The sequence below is a fragment of the Scylla paramamosain genome, chromosome 12 (genome assembly GCF_035594125.1).
Source record: "Scylla paramamosain isolate STU-SP2022 chromosome 12, ASM3559412v1, whole genome shotgun sequence".
Lineage (NCBI taxonomy): Eukaryota > Metazoa > Arthropoda > Malacostraca > Decapoda > Portunidae > Scylla > Scylla paramamosain.
In genome coordinates, this window is record NC_087162.1 from 14110507 (window position 1) to 14120447 (window position 9941).

General features: G+C 38.4%; 1 protein-coding gene across 2 annotated transcripts in view; it reads left to right on the plus strand.

Moving 5' to 3' along the window:
• Positions 1 to 216: 216 nt before the first annotated feature.
• LOC135105727 (dual specificity mitogen-activated protein kinase kinase 1-like) overlaps positions 217 to 9941 on the plus strand; it is a 35691-nt gene continuing 25966 nt past the window's right edge. For both annotated transcript variants that reach the window (XM_064014164.1, XM_064014165.1), the window contains exons 1-6: positions 217 to 414; positions 7831 to 7975; positions 8296 to 8409; positions 9058 to 9170; positions 9402 to 9513; positions 9875 to 9941. The exon at positions 9875 to 9941 is cut by the window's right edge and continues 110 nt beyond it. In XM_064014164.1, coding sequence (XP_063870234.1) covers positions 332 to 414; positions 7831 to 7975; positions 8296 to 8409; positions 9058 to 9170; positions 9402 to 9513; positions 9875 to 9941 — 634 coding nt within the window. In that variant the 5' untranslated portion in view covers positions 217 to 331. The remainder of the gene's footprint in view (positions 415 to 7830; positions 7976 to 8295; positions 8410 to 9057; positions 9171 to 9401; positions 9514 to 9874) is intronic.

Consider the following 9941-nt stretch of genomic DNA (forward strand, 5'->3'; position numbering starts at 1 on the left):
AGAGAGAGAGAGAGAGAGAGAGAGAGAGAGAGAGAGAGAGAGAGGGGGGGGGGTATAATTGAGTGGAGAGAAGTCGGAAGACAGATCCTTATGGAAAAAGATTAGTGAGGAACAGCGACCCCATATGATAAAGAAGAAGAGAGAGGGAAGAAAATGAATAAATAGATAGATGCAAGAAGTCTAGAAAATCCCCGGCAGTGAGGGTTGCGGGCGAAAGTGGCAACAGTGCTCTGAGGGCGGCCGGGGAGAGGAGAGAGAGTTGCTCTGCGGGAACCTCGTAATCAATACAGTATTTTGTGTGTGTGTGCTGCCTCGCTGGGCCTCCCTCGCCATGTCCAAGAATAAACTCAACCTCAAGCTGCCGCCGGGATCCATTGAGCAGACCAACGACCATGAGAACCACAGCGGCAGCGAGTTAGTATCAAAATGAGAAAGAGAGAGAGACTGAGAGGATGAGTGAGATGTGAGACAGATTGGGAGGGGATGTAGGCTGTTGGAATCACCTATTTTCCCTGTGCTCTGACCTTCTTGATGTGGTTACTGCATGTTCATGTGTTTGTATAGAGTGTGTGTACCTGTGTATGTGTGAGTTCTGTAAGTGTGTGTGCGTGTGTGGAGGGTAATTACGGGGAGACAAAGGGAAGAAGGAAACGTGAGCATCATGGGTCACAGCCGTGAAAAATAATGACAATGTGAGGTGACAGAGGGTAAGCCTGCCGCGGACGTGAGCAGCAGGCAAGCAAGGAAGGGCTGGGGCGCCGCGGTGACACGCACGTCAGGGGATATCAGCCAGTCCAGCCTATCAGTGCCCCGTCCCCCACACCTAGACACTGATAAAGGATCTTGCGCAATCTTAAGACAGCCCCAATCGTAACTAGGATAGATAACGAGAAAATATTAAAGTTATGCAGAAAAAAAGCGAAATGTAGGATGAAGAAGGATGTTAATACATGAAATATATACAAGGCAATGGTGATCAAATTTTCCTTTATTGGTCAAACTCATCAAAAGTTGCATGCAGAGATGCAAATTACTGTTGCTTACCTTAGTGATAAAAAAAAAAAAAACAGTTCTAACATATTACTTGTTCTGTAGGATATTAATGTGTATCATAATTGTTCTTGAAGCTGTTTACATTGACACGACTTTTCTTTGGGGAGAGCATTTCTTTACCTGCTACTAAACTTTAGGTTAGGTTATTTGTGGTGGTATTCAGTGGCATTGTTTTACAATGTTTTTGGGGTGTCCTCAGCTTGTGGCTGGTGGTGACATAGGGTGGTGAGAAACCAGCTGGAAGACTTGAGATGTACAATTTATATACACTACCTCTTCAGGATTGTGAAAATCTACATTGTGTCACCTCTCCTTTCCCCTAGGGTGGCAAGATGAAGTGTATGTAGTCATGACTCATAGAGGGCATCAAAGAGGCCAAGGATTAACTTGCTGCATTTTCTGTGGACCTTGTGTCACCTTCCTCACGGTTTCTGGAAACTAAGCCTGGACTGCAGATTATATCATGGCTCTGATAACCATGTTATACAGATTCTTAAAACACATGTTTGTTCATGTAGTGAAGGAGCTCATGATTCTGTCTACCACTTCTTTAGTTTTGAAGGACAAATTCAGCATTGAGTACTTTATATGCTGAGTTTGTGGCACTCATGTCTCCAGGCCTATTGAATTGACATACTCCTTGATAGAAATCTGGCAACATTGATGATGTTTGTGACATTTGGCATAAAATACAAGTCATGTAAGTTATCCTATGTCTTTCTGGCAATTTTCCATTCATTATTAATATTCATTTGTGCTCACAGTTACATTACATTAATTTCTTATTGTCAGATTCCTAGCAAAATTGATATAACATGCTGCTGACCTTCTCTTCACTTGGCTGTTCAGCTTTGTGTTCAGAGTCTTTGAGTTTCACATTCTATAGCACAGGAAGCTGGTGAACATCAAGACTACTTTAGCTCACCTTCCCTCAACTTTGTCAATTAATAATTTTTCATGCAGTGTGTGAGGGAATGTGGAGAGATGGGGTACCTTTGCACTGTCTGTTCTGATGTGTACTGTAATTATGACTCAGATTTTATGGTAGTGTGCCAGTTGAAATACAGCAGAAATAGTATTAGAAAAGAAAGAATGTTTGTCTACATCAGGTTTGGAAAAAACCTGGTTAAAAAAATAAATCTGCTGTTTTTTGGGGAGATGTATTGTTTTTTGGGGGGTTTATTGGTTTTTGGTTTTATTTTTTTTATTCATATATATATATATATATATATATATATATATATATATATATATATATATATATATATATATATATATGTAAATTAGTTTATATAAGCAATTAAAAAGTAATCCAGAGTGAAACAAAAGGCTTGAAGTGCTACCTGAAGGGCAGACACTTGTGTAAGTCATGTTGATACAGATTGGTCCAGTTGGACAAAGCCTGTGTTAACTTTTATTGTACAGGAATGGGTCAGGCTTGACTACTTTTACATTTTTCTTTTTTTCTTATGTATTAATATGATATAAAACTAAATTTTTATGAAAACAAAACTTATTGAGTGTTTTTTATTTATTTTATTTATTTTTTGGCATGTTTATCACTGTACATGTATTGAAAGGAGCTTGATAATAATAAGGTGGAATCTCTCTCTCTCTCTCTCTCTCTCTCTCTCTCTCTCTCTCTCTCTCTCTCTCTCTCTCTCTCTCTCTCTCTCTCTCTCTCTCTCTCTCTCTCTCTCTCTCTCTCTCTCTCTCTCTCTCTCTCTCTCTCAAGTGGTATTTCCCAGGAGCAACATGTGCCAGTCCAAATCATGCCTCAGGACAGGTGGCTTATCCTTAATTCAGCTTAACTGATGCAGAAATGTGACACAACACAGACACTCAGTATGACATAAGAGATCCTCTGAGCCACTGATTAAGATGGATTTCATACTTGTGTCATGATCCAGGTCTGTGTGCATCATTATGTTGGTGGTGTGGTGTATGTTAGTGCAGGAATGCAATATGATTGAACTAGGTTATCTGGTGGTGCATGTAGAGTGACATTGTGCAGGGCAGGAAGATAGAGTAATGGAATGTAAGAGGGAAAGTTCACCAAAAGGTATAAGCACAGTGAGAAGCATAGGTGTCTTCCTTGAAAGCTATAAATTGGTGCTTTTTTGTGTTGTAGTCACTTCCTTGTAGGGGGATTAGGATTTGGAAGTATAGTTATTGATAGGTGGTGCTCTAGGATGCATTATCTGTTTAAAATCCTGATTCTGCTATATATACAATAAGTACAGATTACTCATACATTTAATGAAAGCATTATTTGATTTTCCTTGTTTTTAAACTTTTTTTTTTTTAGGCTTTATTTGTTTATTTATTTGATTTTTTTATTTTATTTTATTAATTAATAAATTTTTTTATTTATTCTATTGTTATTATTATTTTTATTATTATTATTATTATTATTATTATTATTATTATTATTATTATTATTATTATTATTATTATTATTATTATATTAATTAATTCATTAATTTTTTATCACTTAATAGTTTCCTGAATGCATGTCATGGTGCTGTCAGCTCCATGGGTGTCAGTCATGCTCAAGTTTATTCCCTTCTTATGATACCTGTATACTTTTATATCATAGACATTTTATTGTTCTTATTACCCACTTAGGCTAAGAATTGTATGTTCATTGAGAATTTTATATCTGTCTTGTGGGAATAAATTCTTAGTGTAAACCAAGTATTCTGTGAATCAGAAAGATAGACGTCCTGTAGTATCTTCCTTGAGAAACATGGAAAGTTTTGTTAGAAAGTTATTGCACACAGAGAAGAAGGAATTAAGGATTGACAAAATAAGATGTTCATGGCATAAAAATTGGTGATGCTTGACTGCCTAGACCTAATAGGTCAAAATTCTACATGATGAGAAAAGTATATAGAGTTTGTGTTATGAATTCAGAAAGTCTCCAGTAAAATGTGAGGCAAGCATTAGAGTAGAGCAGCAGTGGTTATGGAGTACAGCAGCCCCTTATTACAAGCAAGGGTTAGGTGACGGAGACACAGTGATGTACCGGGAAGCTCCATTATCAGATAGTGGTTGGCCCCAAGGGAGTTCATTAGATAGAAGAGTTCTTTATGCTGAGAATTAACCCTGAAGAAATCCGTAATTGACAAAATATGTGAAAGAAAATATATATCTTAATATGAAAATGTGCTATACAACATTTGTCTGCTAGCCACTGAAAATTATAACTTAGCCACTGGCTTTTCATTACTGTACTGCATTTTACACCACTCTCAAATAAGCTTATCAGTTTGACTTTGTATTTTCTGTGATGTAAAAGACTTGCTGGTTTCCATTGTTGCATAAAACTTTACCCTGTAATTTGCATTCATATTATCATAAAGTCATGGCTGTTGATGCACCTCTCAGTTTTTTTTATTTTATTTATTTTTTATACTGTTTATTTTGTCGATAGTATTCATCACATTGCATTATTGCTTAGTACTACCTTTGCTTACATTCAGAATACATAAGGATAACTCAGGAACTGCAATAAACAAAGACACATATACCTTGCATTCTGGTTGCTTTCAGAACAGTTTCTTCTGTTTTGTAAGCTGACTGGTTTGTTCATACAATTGTCAGCTCAGAGAGTGAACAGATCAAGGAGATGGTGTAGCTGTTCATAGACAGTTCTCATTTGATCAGTAGACTGAGGGAATGACATCCTATCTCATGTTTACATATGTTCCAGCAATCTCTCTGTGACATGTTTCTCTCAGTTCTTACATTTCTTTTTACAGTGGTAACAACAAGTTCTTGTGATGGATGAGCAGTACCACAAATTTTATATATATATATCACCCAGGAAAACATGCAGGATATGCCAGATAGTGAACAGGTGTTTAGAGCAGATGAGAATGATAAGCTGACAGATATTTCCATAACTAGGGAGATAGTAGAACAGGAGATAGATAGACTAAAAAAGTTCAAGACACCAGGACCAGATGAAATATATCTCAGAGTACTTAAGGAATGCAAAGAGATTATTAGTGAGCCATTAGTTTCTGTCTTTAGGAAATCACTGGAGTCGGATGAGGTACCAGTAATGTGGAGGCAGGCTAATGTAGTACCCATCTTTAAGAAAGGAGATAAAACTTTAGCGTCTAATTGTAGACCTGTCAGCTTAACTTCAGTTGTAGGTAAAATGTTAGAGTCAATAATAGCGAGGAACATTAGGGAACATTTAGACAAACATAACTTGATAAATCAGTCACAGCATGGCTTCACGAAGGGGAAGTCTTGCCTGACAAACTTGTTAAGTTTTTACAGTAAGGTGTAGGAGGCAGTAGATAATGATGATAGTTATGATATATCTGGACTTTAGTAAAGCATTTGACAAGGTATCCCATCAAAGGCTCCTGAGAAAGGTTAGGGCACACGGGATAGATGGGAAGGTGTTAGGCTGGATAGGGTCATGGCTTAGTGACAGGCGACAGAGAGTGGTAATAAACGGCTCGAATCCGAGTGGGGTCATGTAATTAGTGGGGTACCACAGGGGTCAGTATTAGGGGCATTGTTATTTCTAATATATATCAATGACTTGGATAATGGAATTAGTAGTGATGTTAGTAAATTTGCGGATGACACAAAGATAGGTAGATTAATTAGGTCAGAATCGGATGCCATCGCCTTGCAGGCAGATTTAGATAGAATGAATGAATGGACAGATAGATGGCAAATGCAGTTTATTATCAATAAATGCAAAGTGCTTAGCGTAGGTAGAGGAAACCCACACAATAGGTACACATTAAACAACCAAACTCTGGTAGGTACAGGGTATGAGAAAGATTTAGGAGTTATAGTTAGCTCTGAACTCCGTCTAGGGAAACAATGCATAGAAGCCAGAAACAGGGCAAATAGGGTACTAGGATTAATTTTTAGGAGTGTTAAAAGTAGAAGGCCGGAAGTAATATTAAAGTTATACTTGGCGTTGGTCAGACCTCATCTAGACTACGCTGTGCAGTTCTGGTCCCCACATTACAGGAAAGATATAGATCTATTAGAATCAGTACAGAGGAGAATGACCAAAAGGATACAGGGGATGAGGAGTATTCCTTACGAGGCGAGGTTGAAGCTGTTAAATTTACATTCTTTAGAGAGACGTAGGTTAAGAGGGGACCTGATAGAAGTCTTTAAGTGGTATAAGGGTTATAACAAGGGGGATGTAGGCAAAATTCTTAGGATCAGCAACCAGGGTAGAACAAGAAATAACAGGGTCAAGCTTGAAAAATTTAGGTTTAGGAAGGAGATAGGAAAAAATTGGTTCTCAAATAGAGTGGTAGATGAGTGGAATGGACTCAGTAACTATGTTGTTAGTGCTAGGACACTAGAGAGCTTTAAGAGAAGATTAGACAAGTTTATGGATGGGGATAATAGATGGAAATAGGTAGGTATATTTCATACAGGGACTGCCACGTGTAAGCCTGGTCGCTTCTTGCAGCTTCCCTTATTTCTTGTGTTCTTATGTTCTTATATAAAGTTCAATTGCTAGAGGTGTTCATAAAGTAGGAGGCATTAATGATGATATGGAAGTAAATGTGGATGTGTATGAAGGCATCATATGGGTGTGAAATTTGTCACTTTTCAAACCTTATTTGCTTATTGTAGATGTGGAACAATGGCAAGGTGACATGAATGGTGGTAAACATAAGAATCAGCATTGCATTTAAGACTGAAGTGAAATGCACCAAACTTCCCTCATGACAAATATATACTCGTACATATTTGTATCTCTGTAGGAGGCAATCTTTCGTGGTACTTGAGGGCAGGAGTACTTTCTCTTCTCTTTTGGGGGCCAAGAGGCTAAGACAGTGGTATGAATGAGTGTGAACATCAAAGTTGTGTGCTTTGTCTTGGCTATCCTCCTTTTTATGGAGACAGCCTTGGTGTAATAAGTAGTATGTATGTATGTATATAAGTACCTTCCATTGAGGCATCAGCTGAGATACAAGAACAGTGTTAATGTGCTGTGAATAGTAAGCACAACAAGACAAAACATTGTTCGTAAACCCAGAATCAAATCCACACAGCTTATCACGCATCATAAAATTATGCTTTTTCTTATATGGTCCATTAAGGTGAACCTGTAGTGTGCCTCAGTGTTTACTTATACAGGTGGTGAAGGAATGGAGATATGTGTGACAAGACAGAATAGGAAGGAAAGATGCCTATGTCTAATCTCAATCACTCACAAGATGGAACAGAATAGGAATGAAAAATTTTTTATAGAAATGCCTGCATTCTAACTCTTGGATTCAGGATGGCAGGAGAGAAAACAAAATAGGAATGAAAAAAAAGAAAAAAGCAAAGAAAAGAAGGAAGAACTTGCACTCTAACTCTTGCATTCAGGATGGCAGAAGAGAAATGAGGAATTGAAACAACCATTATATTTATAATAGTGATAGAATATGAGAGGGAATGCATCAGAAGGATAGAATGTGAATGAGAAACTAATGTGTGTGGTGTTCTATCCCTTGTTTTACATTCAGAATGGCAGAAGACAAGTGAAGAGTTGAAATAGCTGTTGTATTAATAATAAGATTAATAGAATATGAGCAAAATACATCAGAAAGTATAGAATTTGAATGAGAAACAGCTATTTTATTTGTAAGACTGGGGGGGAAATGCATCAGAAGGGATAGAATTTGAATGGGAAACAGTTATTGTATTTATAAGATTGATAGAATATGAAGAGGAATGTATGAGAAAAGATAGAATATGAGTGAGAAATTAACATGTGTGGTGTTGTGACAGCACGCCTCAGAGGAAGGCCAGCACAGGGGCCACTGGCAGTTTTGGGTCCGTGTCCCTGGAGTCACTGCTCAAGTGCATCCAGGAGTTGGACATGGATGACACTCAGCGACGCCGCATGGAGATATTCCTCAACCAGAAGCAGAAAGTGAGTGTCTTTCTTCCTTTTCTTTTGGGCCATGCGTTTATCCTGTTCTGCTTTCTGTTTTTTTCCTTTCAATTTTCTTTCACATTTGTATAACTTTGTCCTTTCTTTTTCTGCTTTCCTTTTCCCTTGCTCTCTTTCTTTCTTTCCTTCCTATCTTTTGTCCATGGATGAAAATTCAGCCAGGAAGTAAACTACGTAATAAAAAGCATATCTTTTCCACATCCTTCTTTCCAGTCCTCATATGATTATTCCATCTCTGTATGATTGTTCTATCTCTGTACTACTTTATCCTCCATCACCATCATTATGTCCTTCTACAGGTTGGTGAACTGAATGCAGATGACTTTGAGAAGCTGGGTGAGCTAGGTGCTGGCAATGGTGGTGTGGTGAACAAGGAACGGCACAAACCCTCAGGACTCATCATGGCACGCAAGGTGAGGTGACATGATGTGCTGATGCTCATGGAGTAGTGGTTGTAATTCTGGTGCTGCTTGTACTATTATTATCGTCATCATTGTATAAAAGCTTGAAGTAATATATAGCTGTGAGATGTTGGTTGTCAGTTTATGGTTGAACAAGAGTGTAAATAAAGTATTAGAGCTTGATTACAAGAATATGATGGTAATGGTCTGATGGGTACAAAGACAAATAGGGGTTGTCAGACATGAGAGGTATTTTTTTGGGCAGGAGTAAACTGTGTATACTGTGTATACTGTGAGCTCTTGCTGTGGATGTAGCCTATGTGACCAGCTGTGCTATGCCTAAGTAAAGTACAGTGGTCCATGAGACTGTCCTTTCCCACTGGGAGCCAATGGAGCTAAAAGTGTGAATGATATGTGCATGAGTGTATGGCACCTTGTCTGGGCCACCCTTTGTGGGATTGCTGACCTGATATATAGATAGACAGATAGAAAGAATGAGTCTTAAGAATGATGAGGACAATGCAGGTAGTGGTACCACCCTGAATAGTCTGTAACAGAGAGCATTTGCTGTACTTTATTATTAATAACAATTATATTGTTACATGGTCTCTAATTTTATTTCTTATGTTTCCCCTCCTTCCCTCTTGGTCATGGGTGCAGCTTATCCATCTGGAGGTCAAGCCAGCGATCAGAAACCAGATTATCCGAGAGTTGAAGGTCCTACACGAGTGCAATTCACCCTTCATTGTGGGCTTCTACGGCGCCTTCTACAGGTAGGTGCCCTCATGTTGTATCACTGAATGGTGCTCCCTTGCCTTGTCATGTAGCTATTCAGATCATATCTGAAGTCTAGGAACAGTGGCAGTAAGGAGTGTGGATTTTCATTTGTTTAGTTACTGTGCAGTAAAAGAAGTTGTTGTGAAGTGAAACACAACATGTCTGTCTTGATCTGCTTACTTGTGTCCCAGCAGTCCGTTAGTAACAGTGGTCTAATGTCTTTGCAGTGAGGGTGAGATCTCTATTTGTATGGAGTACATGGATGGAGGATCATTGGATCTGTGCCTCAAGAAAGCCATTCGCATCCCAGAACCAATACTTGCCAAAATATGCTCTACAGTAAGTGGTTCTTATTCTCATTCTTTATTTCCTGCTCCACTTTTGTCTATTTCCTCTTCCTTTTTCTTATTGCATTTTTCCTCCTCTTCCTCCCTTTACTAAGTCCATAATACAAACCTAGTTATTTGATTTATATGTATAAGCACCTTCAGTGATGAAAAGATAGTGACCTTTGTGTTTTGATGTTTCAAAACATTCTTTAGAGATGGAAGTACAAGGCATAAAGATGAGATGTTTCCTTTGCTTATTGTGTAATATACTCTAGAATATTCTTAAATGATCAATTTAGTAATGTGTGTGTGTGTGTGTGTGTGTGTGTGTGTGTGTGTGTGTGTGTGTGTGTGTGTGTGTGTGTGGGCAGGTCTTGAAGGGGCTGGCCTACCTGCGTGAGAAGCACCAGATCATCCACCGTGATGTCAAGCCATCCA